The following is an 18,981-nucleotide window of genomic DNA, read 5'->3' as shown; positions in this document are numbered from 1 at the left end:
TGCCATAATTACCACAAAAATAGAAATAATGCAAAATTATCAGCCATAGCACCTCATCTTGCTAAAGTCAACCTTCAGGTCCCCACTTTTTTATTACTTTTTACATTTGTGTTTTAATTATACTGTAAGCTATTTACAACGGGGACAATGCCTTCCCTTATTTTTGTACAACATCCAGCCCAGTGAAGCACCAAGTTTAACTGAGGGCTTTGAGAGTCAGGATAAGCCACCATTTGTTTTAGCCATTTGCTGCCCTAGGAGGTAAATGACGGGTCAGGGAACGGCTCTGGGTTTCAGCAGCGTTTTCTAAGGTGTTTATCATGTATATATTCTCAAAAAGCATATCTGAAATAATGATACCTGTTTATGTCTTCTAGAATTCCTAATTTCCCCAGACAGTTTCCTGTGTTTAATAACAGGACGAAAGAGCTCAATAGTGCCAAACACCACCAGCACCATGGCCCTCCCCCCCTCCCCCCCCCAAATTGAGCATCCCCCCAATGCACTGCGGACAGAACAGTGATATCCCCTCCTTTTTACAGTATAGACTTCTGAATCAAACATTAACGCTAAGCATAATGTAAATTGGTTCATAAAGCTTAGAAAAGAACAAACCAGTGTTATCTAGGGTTATTATATTTCTCAACTTTACTGTGTTAACATGTTATTTAACAGAAGGCATACAGTTCTTAAAAGCTTACTGCTTAAGAATACTGAACGGCAAAAAACAATTTGTAGATACTGTCAGATCACACATAATCATTGCAGCTGCTTTACAAGCTTTTGCTTTTGAACCATAACCTCAGAACAACAGGGAGAAAGATTATAATAATCTAATTACAAATAACGACCAAGTATAGAATTATGGCTTTGATAAAAAATACTTTTAAAATTGCAGTAATAAACAAATTGGCACCCTTTCACTATGCAGTAAATAGCGAATAGTCAATAGTTCATTATAAAAAGAACAAAAGAATGTCATTCCTGTAGGTATTTAAGATAAGTGTGGGACAAAATATGGGGCAGCAGACAATGGAGACTTAATCCCAAATGAACGCTATTAATACCATAAAAATTCAGCAATTTTGCAAATTCTCTACATCCTCTGCCTGGAAATGGAGACGACCAAAATGAGATGCAAATCAGTGCCTTTATCTAATGAATAATGCAAATGAGTGCTCCTCTTATGGCGCGGCAGTCTACAGGAATCCTCTCTGCCTCACCTCACATTTCATGTGGATTTAAGCACCATGTGTCACAAGAAATTAGAGATCGGAATTGCCAAGAAATGACAAAACCTTGGAGCCCCAAGTCAGTGCAGACAGCAAGGTACATTAAGATGCACGGTACAGAGGAGGAGAGAGCAGGCATCTCATTAAAATGAAAATGTTGCTATTTTTTCTTCACCTAGTTAATGGAGTTGTACGACATTGTAATCTGCAATTATTTATGTGGCTACTAGTTAGAAACATCCTCTAAAATGATACCAAGGTGGGATCTCAAAAACTTTACAAAATCTTCCCATTTGTGTTTTTGTTTTGGTTTGTTTTTTTTTAATGTTGGTGCTATTTTATCTCTCTGATATCAGTTAAGTGCATCAGCATTTTTCTCGCAGCATCACAGAGCACACTGAGTCTTATCCATTAGTCACAAGCCTCGCTGTAATTTTCCCTTAGCATCTAACATTACCCTCAAAAAATATTCTCAAGCAAACAAACCTGAAGGCATGCAAACCCTTCTAACATTACCCTCAAAAAATATTCTCAACAAACCTGAAGGCATGCAAACCCCAAAAATTAACTCTTCCCGCCCGCCCCTCCAATCGTTATGTTGCCTGAATGCATTTGTCATTCAGAATCCAGGACAGATTTCATCTGCTCCATTAAAACCTCTTAGCATGCGGACCAGCCGCGCTGCCACAGCTGTCATCAAGTCCCTCCTCTTTGTCATTGCATTGGGTCCCCAAACCGGGGATTTGTGAAACTTAACGCTTTTCTGACAGGTACTTTCTTAAAACACAGAGCAGGTAGACACAATCTAAGAAGCCATTTGCTCCTCAGACAGCTTCTTAGTTATCAGATACAGAGCGGTGAAGGAGCAGCCCAGCCGTGAAAGGGATCTCCCAAGGATCTGGGATGCCGGCAGGGGCTCCCTCATCATTGAGATGCACAGGGGGTCCGCAAGGACTACAGGTATGAGCATGCAATTCGGCCAGGCTGTGGTTCAGGCAAGCACATTTTGGGGTGGAGGGAAATTGCCTCTCACTTGAAAAGGGAAGGTCACCCCAAAGTCCTGAACTGTAAAACTGAGAACTTAATGCAATCACTAAACTTTGGGGTGCCAATCATATACGACGCAACCTTAGGGCCGTGTTCCTGTTGTCCACTGAGCTTTGTTGTGAACCAGCAGGCAACAAATCAGTGTTTTGATTCAGTAACCCATCAAACATCAAACTCTTATGTACTAAGCAAAAGAGATTAGAGATGTCTTACTATGTGTCCTTTCAGGAAAAGTGGAAAAAACCCCAACCCCTTTTCCTCACAAGCTGACAGAGACATCATTGCTATTTATAGTTGCGCTTCAGTTCATCAGTTGGAGGCACACTGCAGAAGATGCTAAAGCACTAGCGACATTGCTCCTAAATTTAGCACTTACAGTTTCTTTTTAATAGTTGAAAGCAAAGCTATTTCTCTATTGGGCAGCTTGTCGCAAACTTCATAACAGTGCAAAAAAAAAAAAATTATTTTGGATGGATTTTCTCTCAGCTCAATCCTACTGAATCAAGGGGGAATTGCCTGGGATGCAGGTCTATAAGGAATTTGGTGTGAACTCCATAAAAATGCAACTTGCAATCAATACAGCACTTTCACACTCTTAAATTAGAGGGACATGGATATGTTCTTTGCTCCTGTTCCTGTTAGCAGTTACCATGCCAGGAATATACAGAGAGTTTGGGTTTCTGATAGCAAGGGCAATGATAACTGTAGAGAAAAAACTACTGCTAAAGCAAACGAAGCAGTAGATTTGAAGCAGGGAGACAATTAAAGCACAGCATTTCTGAAAGAGTAATAAAAATGTCACTGCAAATGACGGATTGTTACAAGTCCTTGGCTTCTTCCTAGCGCTGCAATAGAATATGGTGTTAAATCAGTTCCAAGAGATTATTAGTGGTATATGTTATTTTCACAAACTCAAGGAATTGAGTATTATTTCATAAATCAACTGCAAGTTAAAATTAGATTTTTTTTTTTCCAACTTTAGTTCTGTGACCTTCATATATACAATTAACAAAATTATAAAAAAACAGTTGGAACCTGATTCAAACTGAGAAAAGCTAAAAACATTCCCTAAAAAACCAAACCAAATCAGAAAATGGCTCTTTTCTATGGCTGCAGATCCGCTCAGCGCCTGTGAGGTTCACTGATTGCAGAATAAGACGTTGAGCCACAGATACTGTAGAAATGGACTCTCATTTCTCATTAACTTAAGGCTCTGTAAATTACTTGTAAAATGTTTACTTTCTGTATTGCTTTTCTGCATAAAGTGTTAAGAAACCTAGGTCAGAAAACTATAAATGATTAAAACCAACAATTACCGAACCCAACTACCTGGCATGTGGAGATCTACAAAGTGCGAGGCTTAAGTAGACACACATATTGTCAGATACAGCAGTATTGTAGGCTCAATTACAAGTTTCTCTGCTTCATGAGTTTATGGGCCAGATAATGTCTTCTAACAAAGCCTGTGTGACAACTGTTGGAATCTCACAAGCATTTCTTACATGGAGAAAAGCCGATTTCTCCTGCAAACAAATTATCCAAGATCTGCACAGAAATATATGAGGGTTCTCTGTCGCCGTCTTGTGAGACGCAACATTGCTACACACTTCTCTCCATATGTATGGGTTGCTTAGGGGCTGCAACACCTCCTGGGCACTCTGGGCGTGTGTAGGATCACAGGGCAGGGTCTGCCACCAAGATCACCGTTACCTTGTAGACTGCCGTTACTAGCTCAAGCGAGGAGGTTTATCGCCCTGTTCTTCAGCAGCAGCCCTTTACTATAGCTGCACCACCGACGTTCACACGGATCTCCCAGCAAAATGCTGTGGATCTGATCCCTGGTTAAGAGGGATATTTTTGAATTCCAAAGGTGTTTCCAATTTGTGATTTATTTCATCATTCCAAAAGTAAATGTTCTGCTCTTCCTGCAAGGCTTTATACAGCTCATAACTACAAACAAACCAATTACTAATCCAGAGTAAAGGCAGTGACAGCAAAGGCTTGCTCAGCATCGCCCTTACATCTACTTTCTGAGGCCTTGGACATCGGCTAGGATGACAGCCAAAAAAACCCAACTGTGACTGGCTTATGTGACAGGAGTTTAGAGAAGCTCGTGTAAGGTGGTGTCATTAAAAAAAAAAAAAGGTGTTAAAACAGGTCATCACAGGTGCCACTCATCTCTAATTAATTTGTGAAAAGCATTATTTTTTCTTGGTCGGCTCCTGTAAATCTTCTTTTGGGGTATCAGAAGGAACTGGCCTGGCAGGAGGATGCTGACAGTTGCATTAGCATAGGTGCAATGACCTTGAGGATGGGAACTGTAAAAAAACCCTGAGGCTAAGGTTAAATTCAGTGGGGCCCTGCTGCTGTCTGATTGTTGTTTCTGATCTTATGCACAATTTTATCATTCCAAACCCATCACTTACCAGTACGAGGCCCTTGACAAGATACAATCACTAGAATGACATTACTCCAAATTCTTAGTCAGATTATTATTGATCAGAAGAGTTGAACGCTGCCTGTAAAAAGGCTGTGTTCCTGCAATGCATTTACTCTCTTGGAGACTGCGCCTAGGAAAAGCACCACGATGAGGGGGTCCTCATAAACCAATCCACATTTCAGCACACGCTTCTCCCACCCTACTGCTGAACTCCTTAACCTTAAGACTTCAAAAGGATTTCAAAAACATTTTACCTGTACCTGTTTAAGGTCCACGACTGAGGTCTTACGGGTCTGTACCATTTTAAAAGAGACTGTTGCCCAAAAAAGGGTAGCAGAAGCGTAAGTCAGAACAAACCCATCAAGAAGCGTAAGTTAGAACAAACCCATCAAGCCGCAGAGCCCTTAAGGTGTGACGAGACAGGGATCCAGCCAGGAGGAAGGCAGGCTCTTGTGTTCTTTGGAGCAACCCCCCATTTCTCTCTTCCGTCTTCCTTTTCTCCATCGTTTTCAAGAGCCTCCACTTCAGCAAGGGTGGAGAGAGGGGCTGACTCCAGGGAGGGGTGCAGGGATGGCACAAGTGGCAGACGTGCGGAAGCCACCTTCTCCACGGTGGTTGCACCATCCCATTCAATGCACATATACCACTTTACACCAGCTGAGGACTTGTAGAAACAACTTGTAGAAGGAGGGGAAACAAATGTGTGTATGGCTTCAAAAAAAGGAAAAAAAAAAAAACCCAACCTGTGAATTTCAGACCATTTGTCTATTGTTTAACATTTAAAAATGGCATACTCCCTATTACAGCTTAAAATTTCATAAAATGTTATGCTGAAACCCACATCTTCTCTGATTAACAAAAAAAGGGAACTGTTGAACTCTTGTTCGGAGACTTGCTTTTAAACCAATAAAACCTGAAGTTCATAAACGATGATGCTTAGCTAATGTTGAGCGCCGCAACCAATGATGGTGCAATTATGGAGAACTATGGGAAGATTATTCAATAATAGTCTTCTGTCCTTTTTAATTATTTACAAATAAACCATGAGATGCATAAAGCTAAAATAATATATTTTAATATGCAAACCTGATATGTATTCTATATATTTATTCTAGCTGGCACTTTCCAGCTGGAAGGTCTAAAATATGCTTTTGGTGCATTCTTGCATGCCCCAAAATTGCCAAAACTGTACCCAAGAAAAAAATGTATCCCATTAACCAAGTCCTGTCCTGTCCCTAAAGACAATGAGCCTTGCACTGAAGCTCACAGGGGTGAAGTAATCCAAGACCAGGCACCAGTATAATGAGTAAAGAAGATTTTATAACTGAAAAAGGTTGGAAATAAATGAACTTTAGTGAAGTTGCTTCTGACTAGAAAAAGATGAAAAGATAAAGGCATACTGTTAATTTTGCTTTTACTTAAGATGGTTTTAAAGTTTCCAGTTGAGAGTTTCAAACTGGTATGGTACAGAGGATAATACACACTACTAAGGAAGCAGTATTTGGGCACGATCCATTGCTGTCAGTACAAGTCCTTCTGTTGACTTATATAGGGCACATCAATTTCAATGGAAGATCATATTTTAAGTCCTGTTTATGGGAAGTCAAACACTGACTCTTAGGCATGAAATATACATTATGATTCACCTCTACCTGCTTTTAGTTACTGAAGGATACCTTCTTTTTAAAAATCAAAGCCAGTGCTTCAGATAGCAAAAAGCTTGTATGTTCTTAATCTTTTATTTTCAAAAGCTTCTCTCACTTCTATTTCAGGAAAAAGAGGACTCCAGGTGCAAACTGCTGGCAAAAATTTACCCCAAAATTTTAGTGAGGAAAGCTACAATGCTTGAACCCCTTAAACCCATTACTTAATGCTTCTGGAAGTCTGAGCAAACTCTTGCAAAGCGAGACACCTTGCTAGGATATTTCTGCAGGCTATCCCTACAGTATTCATACTGCTTGGCAGATCCATATGGTCAAGGAAGCCAAGAGGCATGTCAGAGTCTGGAAGGCTGCGATAAAAATAGATGGGGAAAACAGCACATGTAGAAAGAGTTGTTTTAGCAGTCAGAAAATTACATTCTATACTGTTTTCTATAGCTATGCACATTGTTGTTTTTAAAAGATGAGGGCTTTTGTGTAGTTGTTTGCTATTTCTCTCTCTTTTTTTTTTTTTTTCCCCCCCCCCCCCCCCCCCCCAGTCATTTGTAAATGTCACCCACAAGCAGCTCTGCTTCTAGTTTTCACTGGAGGAAAGCGCTGTATGAGCAGGTGTAGATGGTAAAAATCAAATTGATGAGTTAAAATGATGGCTCCTGACAGTTTTACAGATAAAAATCTAAAACGCACCAGGATGCTGGAAAAACACAGTATGTACATGTAAGAAAACGCTCCTCTCATCATAATGGTGTCCTCTTTTAAAGGTTTTACAACTACTTAGCTGTAAAAATTCTCTCTGGGCTGAAGCCTGACATAAAATATCTCTGGCATAGTACAATTTCTTGCTTGTAGTAAATACAATTAAAATCCCTTTGCGCCCTTTTCTTTCCTCTCCTTTTTTATTCCTAAATTCCATATAAACAATCTGCCTAAAGAACTAGAAGATAAGAAATAAAACCATTTTACAGAAAATATGATATGGCAAACATCAAAGCTACATGAAATCACTTATGTGCGTTGCCAAGCCAGCTCAATGCCAAAGATTTTCATGTCCCTCGCTATATTTGTACTTGTAGACCAAGATGGTGTCACTGCAAGTGACCTGTGAAAACATAAACTTCCATACCTAAAATTTGTATCAACAGCCATCATTCCTACAAGTAAATCAGGTACAGAACTACTTCCTACTTTTCAGCTAGTGAGATTAGCAACCCAGTGTACACAGGGACATGCATCTCAACAGTCAATGACCTTAATAGTATCTGGGATTATTTTTTGACTTTTCAGATCCAGCTAATACTTACAGGCCTTGAAAAAAAGTCAAGAAATATTTGGTTTAACAGATCTCTTACCTGGTTTAGCTACTCTTAAATAGGTATGTGGTTTTTTTATGTATTGGAAATTGCAGCTTTGGCAAAACAGTATCAGTATTTAAAAAAAAAAAAAAAAAAAAAGCGGCAGCTTTTTTATACTAATTTTTATACTAAAATTCAGCAGCTCCCACAAATTCAGCCTTTTCTAAACTCTGTGGATAAAAACAAATGACAGGTTTTCATCCTTGTGTAAGGAGATGGGTAATTTCCATACTTTGTGAACAAGGACTGCTAATGCTTGTCTGGATTTCTCCCCCTCTGCTCCACAGCATAGAGCAGAAGGGATGAGAGAACCTGATTATCGTCTCAGTCTGTACATTTATTTTTTCTTGAATGCTCTGGCAGAATACTGTGGGTTTAAATGTTTGCATTGGGCGACTTGGGCTGTATATGGGACTGGCTGCTTTATAAGTAACATAAATGGCTAAATGTTAAAATCATTATTTGGGAGTCAACTTATTGACTTCTGCCTTCTCAAAGGACTCCACAGGAGCCCGCTAACCAGAATGGTTGTCCTGACATACACAGGGTTTGCAGAACTCTTGGCCGAGTTCACTTGGCTTTCTTTCAACTAAGGCGCTTACAAATGGCAATTTTAATATATGGAAGTGCCTCAGGAACCTGCATTTGGTTTCCAGTGATTCTTAGCTGTTACAAAGTACAAGCCCTGCAAGAAAGAAACACGAAACACTGGGGTTTAGAGACATACAGGTACTAAATGAAGAAGGAAAAATATGTTTGTCCAGATAATTTGGACAAACCTGAGCAGCAAAAAACAAGCTCTGCTCAGTTCTGCCAAGCAAATCCAAAATTTGCACTCTGAGACTTGTCCATCACAGCAGGAGGAAATATAATACCACACTCCTTGTACACTGTCCTCAAAATGAGACAGCAGCCTTGAAAGCCTAATGCTGCACAGCTCACTTGGGACCTCAGGGCATCACGCCCGTGACCGAAACGTGCGAAAGCAAACCGGCTGCTCCCTCTGAGGGGGGCGATCCTGCACCTCCGCTCCTCCAGGCTGACCGCCTGACACCAGCAGGTTAGAAAGCAAAGGTTGCTCTGCTGAAAGGAGGATATACTCCCCCTGGAAAAAAAAAAAAAAAAAAAAAAATCTCAGTTCAGGGTTTCTAGCAGAGAAGGAGCGGGGTCGCCCGCTGCCACAGGCCCTCAGCCCAGGAGGGTGGGGGGTGCTGTCCTACCCCAGACAAGAAGCGCCGGCCGGGATGCTGCTTTACTGCATTGCCCCTCTGTACCCCAGCAAATCCTGTTAGGAGAGTCTCCCTGCAGCGAGCCACAGGCTCGAGATCACCTCTGCCTCACCAGAAGAGGTACAAATTACAATATGTTGCTAATAAAGATTTTATTTATAAAGTAGTATTGTTTTATTGCAGAAGGCGGCACTAAAGATGCTGCTGAGCGGACGTTTCTGGTCCAGCTGCACTGACAGCAAGCCATTCAGATTCCATTCAGATTCCCCTGTGGATGTCAGAGTATCCATTTTACTGTGGAAGCCATTTATTTCTTTATAAAATTGCTGTTGCTGTTTCCACACCCAAACAAGACCAAATGCCCAAGTTCCTGCAGAGTACTTGGGCAGCTCCCCCCAGATACCCTCCTCGGCCGGCGGGAGACGGCGCTTCAGGGGGCCCGGGGTGCTGAGGGCAGCAGGGGGGACACCAGCTCAGGTACTTGTGAGAGCCTGATCCGCAGAGCCACAATCGCCCCCAGCGATCCCTCGCTTTCTAAGATCAATTATTATTACAATAAATTGATCATTGTGTTGGCTACAAATGTCTAATATTTCCAGCTAACTTCAGGAGAAAAAGCAAAATAGGAAAGCAAGTACCAGATGGAATAAAGGCAGTGCTAAAAGCAGCAGTTAAGCAGTTTCTATGAAGTGTATTTATAAAATATACATCCTGTTAAAGGGATGCACTTTTACACACAGTAGCGATATGTGCCTTAAAACTCTGCAACTGAAAATAAGTAGAAGCCCTTGACTTTGTTTAGGAACCCTGTTTTACCCTCAAATATTTTTAACAACTTAAGTACTTTGTGGGCATGCTTTTGCTTTGTTTAAGGTTTGAAAACATTCCAGTACCCAAAGTGTAACTGAGAAGAAAAAAAAAAAAGCAACTGGATAGAGTTTTATTAATGATTTACTGGGGAATCTTGATGTGTGATAATGAATAAAATGCAAATCTGTTTTACTGGCAATCCTCAGTTTTGATTTATGAGAAATTATTAATTTTTAGATTGCTTCCAGTTGGAAGAAAACAGAGATTTTACCGAACCATTCCTGCTGTCATTAAGTATATCCATTTTTTTTCTCTTTTATGACACCAAGAACTCCTTTCCCAAGAGGTCCGAGGAACAAGGCGCCTTTGAAGTGCCCGCTGGCAGGCTGCTACCAAAGGCACAGGTAGGCTGTCGCCTCCGTGCTGACGAGCGGGAAGGAGCCAGGGAGGGGACGGAAGGAGCAAAGGGCATGGCGTGTGCTTCTCGCTTTCCTCCCATCCTACTAGCTGCTCTGGTCTGAGGCTGGAACGTAAGGACCAAAGTGGCGCTTTGATGGGAACAGCCATGTCAGTGGGGTGGTGGAGGCATCCTGCCCTACGCAGGAGAGAGGAGAAGGGATGGAGGGGCTGTAGCTCACTATATAGGTCTTGCGGTACTAGAAATGAAATGAAATATCCAGCAACTTAAGAGGAAACTTCACTCTCTGAAGGATAAGGTTCCTTCCAACAATGACAAAGCAACACTTGTGTTAATTAAATGTGCTCAAAAGAGTTCAGAATAGATGAATGCAGGTATTGTAAATAAAGTCTGCAATAACTTTGAGCTGTACATACTTTTAAAGTATACAACTATGAAAATCCACATTAAACAAGACAGTAACAATAGCCTCATCTTTAATTCCCTGTTCCCATTCTACCCCATGCTACCTAATAAGGTTGCACAGATGGAACTAATGAAGGATTGTACGTCCTTATTCAGCCCATAAATGAAAAAAGCTTTTTTCTTATCAGCATCTTTTAACGGTATTGTTCAACACTGTTTTAAAATGTCTTGCCCATGCATGTATGCATGCCAAAATGCTTCAAAAAATACATTTTTTATTTCATGTTTTGATTTATATGTTACTCAGAAGAATATCTGTTCATTTAATTATTTCAGTAAATATAATAATGGTATCACTAACTATACTACGGAGTATTTTCCCTTTTTTAAGGAATATGAGCCTACTTGTAATTAAAGGAATGCTATATTAATGATGCTGAAAGTCTCAGAGGGAAAAATTTAATGTCCACCTCATAATATTATGCCAGAATTACATGCACAGAAGACTTTTTAATAATCTTTGTTTCTTAATTTAGTTTTGATTGGCTATGAAATACAGAGTAGCACTCAAGGGCTCAAATTTCTACTGTCATCAGCATTTCTGCTCTATAAATTGTACCAACGCACAGGACTCCCGTCTGTAGGCTTCTTTTCAAGCTTCTGTTTAACCTATGAAGAAAATTAGCTGCAGGCAACAATAATTGCCGATAATTTCATCATTTTTTAGCCACTGGGATGTGGGATGGTGTTATGATAGCTAGGTTTAAACATAGGCAGGAAATTGTATTTTTATGTTGCCATTTCAGCTGCAAACACAGGCTGGTAAGGTAAATTTGTCTCCAGTTTGCAAATTACAGCAATAGCCACTAGGAGTCTCCCAGTTAAGTTTGTGATGAATTGACACACTAATCCTGGCTAAGGCTTGAATGCAAAACCCGTGCTAAAGGCTGGATTTCAGCACAGGGGCCAGCCCGTGCGAGGGGCCAGTGCGACTCTGGGGCGAAGGGACCCCCAAGCCGTGAGCGGCACCGCGGGGGCTTCCGATGCTCAGGGGGCACAGCCGGCAAACGTTTTAGAAATAAAAAAGTCGGAAGCCACCTATGCACTGTTCTTGTAGGGCAAAAAATGGTGACGGTCATGAAAAGTCAGATTTGTTTCTTTTTATAACCGGACAGAGTTTTGTGAAATTGTCACAAGTGCTCACAAAGAGGGAAGTAGAAGATTTCACCAACTGTTAGTTACTCCCGGGGATTTAAAGCAGATTTATTTTGTAAGAGAAATGTTGCAGGCCACAAGAACTAGCACCCCCAGGTACTTAAAAATTTGCTTACAGTATCTCTGCACAATGAATCCTGCAGTTTGGAAAACGTGAAGTAGCTTCTTTCTCTTCCCTCCTCTCCTTCCCCTTCCCTCTCCTCCCAGGCCAACTAAGCATAAGAATTCGGTGCCAGACTTACCAATGCCAAATGCTCAAAGTTCATGAATTACAGACCCACAGGAATGGTCACGCTGACTCAAATGCCGTGACTGTCCAGTCCAACTCTGCAACTGACAAAGGACGGCCAAATTTCCTCGAAGGAATGCCACAGAAAGCAGATGTGCATAATCTGCCAGCATGTGTGCCTCACTCTAAGCAGCCAGAGCTTGCTTTAAAACGTACAGAGGTGACCAGTCAGCCCCCCCCCGCAGGGGGCTGGTTACCCCGCAGGCAGGAGCAGTACTACCTGTTGGGGAAGGATGCTGTCACGTCCTCCTTACAGACACAAGCAACTCCGCAGCCGGAAACCGTGAGCGTTCACTGCTCTAAGGCTTTCATTTGTTTATGTGTTTCTTTCATGCATCTCTCCTCTCGAGCAAAACCCTTTCCCAAGCTCTAAAAATCCTGAGTGACTTTAAAAATGATGAGATTTTAAACAAATAATAATTTGGAGGGCTGTTTATTTGGCTCCTGTTTTTTGAGCTTCTCAGTTTCATTATCAAACTTTTCTCTGCAACCAGAAGGACTAAGAAAATAAAGACAATGTTTTAAATGAAAGCTGAGAATCTCACGTAATCATAGGACTCCAGGGGTTTGAGGTTTCAGAATAATCTCATGAGTTGTCAATACTGAATGTCACCAGAAACTATAATGTTATTCTCAGAATAGATTGCATAAAAGCAATTGTGGGATAGTTTCCCTGCTGCATGTTTCCCATAATACCTATGGATGCCGTCCTGGAGGGACGACCCAAAGGTACGTACAAGTGGTGAGCTGCCACGTGCTGGGTTTAGCTACCAACTAGAGGAGTGTTGCATTTTGCAACAAATCTGCATGTACAAAACCTTGTTATTCGGTCTGTCAACTAAACAAGCTCACCGAGTAAAAATTCATAATAGACTCGTAAGAACATTTAATTCCATGGGGAATATGCAGAAATAAGTAGGAAGCAAACTTTACCATTAAGTGCCCGTCTCCTCTGTATTGCATTGTGTGTTATTGCAGACTATTATCATCTCCCTCTCACAAAACGCCTTAGATTTTACCATAATCTCCCAGCAGGACTTGGGTGAACCTCTCGGTCTGATTGTGTTTCAGGGATATAATCTATACTACACTGATCGCTGACACAGACTCAACAGCTAGTACCTTAGTCTGTATAGTCTCTGGTGAACAGAAAATTACTAAGCCTGATCAGAGAACTGATATGGAAACATAACAGGAGGCTGCTTCAACCTCCTCCTCTTCCTGCAGAAGCAGGCTCAGCTCTTTGGTACCCTTGCTTATTGTTAGGATATGTGAAAGGACCCTGATCTCCCCCAAGGAATTACCAGAAGGCAGTTGAGCGTTAACCTGATTTCAATAACAAAACACTGGTACACAGCAAATATCCAATACTCGCAACAATAAACCCAAGCATTTGTATAAGTCAATTTGGCACTTCATCGTGCTGAAAAGAAACCTTTGGATCTCTGTCATTTCAAATTCGGTATTTTTCAGTGCAAGAACATGCCTAACAGGAATGCATTCTTTTCCACTGCCCACCTTCTCCAAGTATGACAGTGCTCTCTTCTTAACTCATTTTCTAAAACTAAAAATGAACACAAAAATAAAAGATCTCCTCATTGGGAAATGCTAAAAGCTCAGCCCTACAAATATCTAAAACCTTGTTTTGAAGGAAATGTGTAATTTCTACATGTAGCTATAGTCTATCTACAGGTAGACATGAAGCATTTTTAGGGATGAGAGTACTCTGCTGCTGTGCAGTGCCTCAGTCAAATATTTCTGTCATTTTTCTAATGTGTCAAGTACGTCAAGCAATTACCATATGCATATGTGAATATAGTGTATGTGTACAATATACATCTATACTGAAAGTAAATACAACAGTTTATCATGTAGGAGTCAGTCACGCTACACTCACATCACTACATATACTCCCTCATTGTGCGTGCTCTCTCTCCCTCTCCCCAGTTATTCTTCTTTCTCTACTCATCGTGTCCGAATTCTGGTGACCTTCTGCATCTCAAGGGCTTAAGCAGCAAGTGAGCTACACCCATCACCTCAGGTGACTCCTGAGCAAACTTTCATCCCCCATCACAGCATCAAGGACCTTGCTAGGTCAAACGTTTTCAGGCACCATTTTTAATACTTAGATTTAATCAAAATGTCTTTTATTTTTTTTTAAAAATCATTATTCTAGCTAGAGAGCAGACTGATAACCAAGGCATTCAGAAACTTAAAAAATTACTTAAGACAGGAACTGCTGCAATGTTTATCTGCACTAAAAGAAAGAAACAAGTTTTGGTGGGCAGTTTCTTTTGCATTAAAACAATAACTTTTCTTATTCACTGCATGATGAGTTATTAAATGTCACTGATTGAGGGCTAAATCACAGCTATTACTATTCTGAGGGAGAAAATACATTTCAAGTTAAAGAAAAAAGAAAAAGACTATATTACGCAGGGCATGTTGCTTTTTTTTGTTTTTAAACAGTGGCTGCTTGAAACTGCTCGGAGGTTTAGAGTGTCAAAGCCATGTCAGTAGAGATGGATTAGTGGGCAGAGAGCAAGTGGTGCAGTCAAAGGTTCACAGTGAATGTAATTTATTCACGTAGCTCCGCAATTTATCACGTGGCTTATTACCATAATGTACGTGGGAAGCAGCTGCATGCACGCACATAATGCCCTAAATGTATGTGTGGTTGGACCTGAACTCCTTACCGAACAGTAGTGGTTGAAAATGATACCATAAGGCATTTAAAAGCAAATTTCCTTCCTGTGGGGATGCTGTCACACAGCAATGATGATTTGTACACAGGCAAATAAATATCTTGTAGACTTTTCTCAGTTACAATAACCTCACTTACCAGAACTCATTGGTTTTTCAGATCTAAATTATGTAGGTAATGTGATGTATATTTCCAGTGCTTTATTAATAGATGTAAGTACATATGTTTTGCATCTCAAACTCACATTTTCTAGTCAAGGAATACTGTATTTTCCGCTCAATATTTAACAGAAATATTCAGTGGCAAAGAAAATGAATTCTCCATGTTTGTGAGGAGAAACAAGTTACCTATAATTTGAAGATTTCCTTTAACTTGAATGACCTCTTACAGCACAATCTATCAAACACTGCACAGCAGCACAGCTGTAAAAGGTCGATATATATAGTATCTGCCTGGTTTCTCATACCTGTACAATTATTTACCAAGCCCAACATTTCCCAAACTAGTCTCTAATTTTAGGAGCATCTAAATTAAGGAGCTTGACTTTGGTCTCTTTTAGTTGGCTTGAATGCCTACAGTTTCAGTTAAAGAAGAAAGCTGTCAGTAGTTGGTAGAGCTGGCCCCCACCCGAAGGTGTTTCTTTCGCACTGTCTCACTCGCAGGTATGGACCTGCTGGTACGGACCTGCTGCGCGCGGCAGCAAGGCTCCAGCAACGCTGCCCGCGGCTGCGTGGGCTTGCTGGAAAAACTCCACCAGCCCAGCTCCCGCCACCACGTTTTAAGCTTCTGCAGTTTGAGTTTCTAACAATGGTCTCATGTTTGGAAATTATGCTGAATTATACCACGCTATGATGCTTTCAGGCGATTGTATTGGAATCAAGTCACTCAAGTCTTTCATGATCCAGGCAAATGCACCCCAGGTACGGGTTAGCGCACTAGGAGTTTTAAGCTGCTTTCTTTTAAGTCATTAAAAGTTGACCTAGAGAGACACCGAATTCAGGCAAAGTCACGTTAGGTCCCCATAAGTAGAACATCTCGTTGCCCAGCTTAATGTAGTGCTCAGCATTTTGTTCAGCAGAAACTTTCACATTCGGAATATGATGCAGATTTTCTTGGATAATTACATGTGCACTATAGGGCTTCCACTTGGAAGCCATCTATTACAAATATATACCCACTAATTATGCAAAATTAAAAGCTTGCCTTACCATTGCACAGAAAGTCTCAGGAGGATCTCCACACGTTATATCTGGGGGATCCAGAGTCACTTTTACGTATTTGATCATGTCTCTGGCTTCCGGCTGGCAGGCCATGTAATCCCATACTTTTCCTTCTTCTGTGTAAATCTGAGTCTTACACACGTCATAGTGTCCCCACACAGAAGGGTAGTGCTGCATCATGGAGGATACGGTAACCCAGAGGGCGTGAAGTGACAGGAATCTTGACAAATACATTTCTAAATCCTTTTATGTCACCTTCGTAAGGATGCTCAGTACTGGTGTACGTGCAGTCTATAGATTACACATATATGTACATATACATGTATGTATTTTATAAAATAGGTTCCAACTCAAACGTGAAGCATTAGGATAGGGTGTTTGTTTCACTAAGTTGAAGACTTTGGTAGAAGCCACCCAGACCTCGATGACAGCCTTTCACAGCAACACAGGGCTTGTCCTTTGTCTTATAATTTATCTGTCAGGGCTTCTTGTAAAAGATGTCCAATAGCAGATAATATTATGTGAAGTTGCAGGTCTTCAGCTATGCTGTTGATAACCCTGAGTGATCCTCCGTGTTCAGGGCTCGCAGGGGATGCCCAGACGCACTGATAAATCAGTATCCGAAGCAAAAGGATGAGTGTCTACAGGCTGGTGTCTGTTTCCCATCAATCATTCTTTTCTTCTGGCACCGGCACCCTTTTAGAAACAATAAGAGTTAGAGTTATTGTCCAAGAATCAATGCATTACAAAATATATGATATGTTGACATTTTGCAGGTTTGATGCAATATAAAGCAAATTGGTATAATATGGATAACCTTTACCGTGGTTGCTGTGCTAGAATGAACAAACTAGCAAAATCATTCACAGTGAAAAGTATTTTGACATGAAGGATTTAACTCTTCTCTAACAAAGACAGATTTATAACATTCCAGCTGAGTTACAGGTTTCTGCTTCCAAAACTGTATTTTCACCCTAGCAAAACCGGAGAGCAAACTATTGAACTCAACCATTGCCCAGATCGCGCAGGCAGGCAGGGGAGCGGGCAGCAGCAGGAAGGCTCTTTTATTGAAGTGACACAGAGATGGGTATCAGGGCTACCAGGTGCTGATAGTCTCTTGGCAAGAGGAACCTCAGCGAGCTGCAAAAGCCTTATGCGTTCCTCAGATTTTTTTTTTTTTTTAAGAGTAACAAATATTGCAAGCACACTTCCGTTTCCTTGAAATTTGTCATTAGCATTGGAAGAGCTTTTGCTCCTTTTCTTTTTTTTTTTTTTCTTTTAACTGTGATTCACTGATCACACTGATGATAAACTACTGATAAAGATAATGGTTCATTTGTTAGCTTACTATAAGGATGTTTTCCCCCTTTGTTACGGCAGTCTTATTTTCCTAGGTTTGGGGGTGGGGGTACCTGTGTACTCAGCGTTTATGTCATAGAAGATATATCCCCTTTCCTCTCTTCAGAAAGCAACTAGAAATTCCCTTGGTTCGTATCACCTCAATCATATTATTACAGGTATAAAATCCTAAGAAGTTATTACAATGACTTAAAATACACATTTGCTAAAAAACACAGGTAAAAATACAAATTATGTATGAGGGAAACTGCAAAGAGGGAGTAAGTTCCCTAAACACGGACAAGGAAAACCGGGGCTAGGAACTCCAACTCATTTCTCTCAGCCTGCGCCTGGCGTCAGTCCGTGCCAGCCGAGGTGGGGGAGCCTGGGCACTGGGCGCTCCGCAGGAGGAGGATTTCAACCAGCTGCTGCAGCACCTCTGCACTCTTTTTGTCTGGATGCTAAAATCTAAGCAAACCCGCCAGACAGATGTTAAGAAACAACCGTAAGCCACCACTTTCTGCAGCCCGCTTTGCTTGTTCCCAGTTTTAAATTATGCCCAGTGTCATGAACCCTCCTATACCCCAAAACCAGGGGAATTGGTATGTGACCCGGTGAGCTCCTTAGCACGTCACTTTGGTAATACGCATTTTCAAAACTTATCTTCAAAGCTATTTGCAAACAGCCTCCCTATATTTAAATAATGCTTCATTTTAAACTGAGCTAAACCACAGACACTATGAAATACCAACAGATGGTTGAATTGTGTTTCCATAGCAAAGTAATTTACAATAATTGCTGTATGGACGTAAATGCAATTTTCCATTATATTCATTTTATCAAGTGTTACCATACAACTCTCATATATTTTATCAGAATATGCAGAGAATATCTGAATTTTCATGCAATAACAATTCTCAGTTAGTTCAAATATATTTAAGCTTCAAATCTGAATTTGACACAAAAGCAGAAATATCTAAGACCAAATTAAAATTAAATCTTTTCAAGAAGCACAATGTGTAGTACTACTGCTTTTTTAGTGACCTTATATTCTTTTTTGGTTTTAGTGGGAATGTTTATTTATTATCTTGGAATTCAATAATTCAGAGAACACTTCCATGTCATTCTAAAGACACCTCATACTCTTTTCCTCTAGCCCTTTCCAATGTATTTTACTATTTTGCAGGGGAAAAAAATACCTCCAAACCCCAGAACAGTCATTATACAAAAGGGAAACAACTGCTCTGCTAAAAAAGAAGCCAAATTATTTTAAATTTGTGACAAATCAAAACATACTCTGTATTGGAGAAGGCTTGGTCATAGGTGGAATAAACAGTAGGTGAATATCATGTTTCTGTATAGAAACAAGAAGTTACTCAGTTTAATAATCCTTAGACCACAAGCCTGTACATTCAGGCAAAAATAATTTGTTTTCTTTAATATTTTCCTTGCTAGCTCTTCAGCTACCCATAACCTTTTATAACTGCTGAGACTCAGATACGCTAATAAACAGGACTGGATGGGACTAAAATAATGTGAAGCAAGCCACTACCTTAACACACTGTGCTAAAATACTTCCCATATAACGAATTCTCATTAAAGTAAGCCAGAGTCATAATGA

General features: G+C 40.6%; 1 protein-coding gene across 1 annotated transcript in view; it reads right to left on the bottom strand.

The window, feature by feature from the left end:
- NTNG1 (netrin G1) overlaps positions 1 to 16,256 on the bottom strand; it is a gene marked incomplete at its 3' end in the record, with an annotated part of 124,221 nt that extends 107,965 nt beyond the window's left edge. The window contains exon 1 of the mRNA XM_009579284.1: positions 16,011 to 16,256. Within this exon, the coding sequence (XP_009577579.1) occupies positions 16,011 to 16,256 (246 nt within the window). The remainder of the gene's footprint in view (positions 1 to 16,010) is intronic.
- Positions 16,257 to 18,981: the final 2,725 nt, after the last annotated feature.

Source organism: Fulmarus glacialis, unplaced genomic scaffold, assembly GCF_000690835.1.
Source record: "Fulmarus glacialis isolate BGI_N327 unplaced genomic scaffold, ASM69083v1 scaffold14826, whole genome shotgun sequence".
Lineage (NCBI taxonomy): Eukaryota > Metazoa > Chordata > Aves > Procellariiformes > Procellariidae > Fulmarus > Fulmarus glacialis.
The sequence above is the reverse complement of the archived record's forward strand: the minus strand, read 5'-3'. Positions and strand labels throughout refer to the sequence as shown.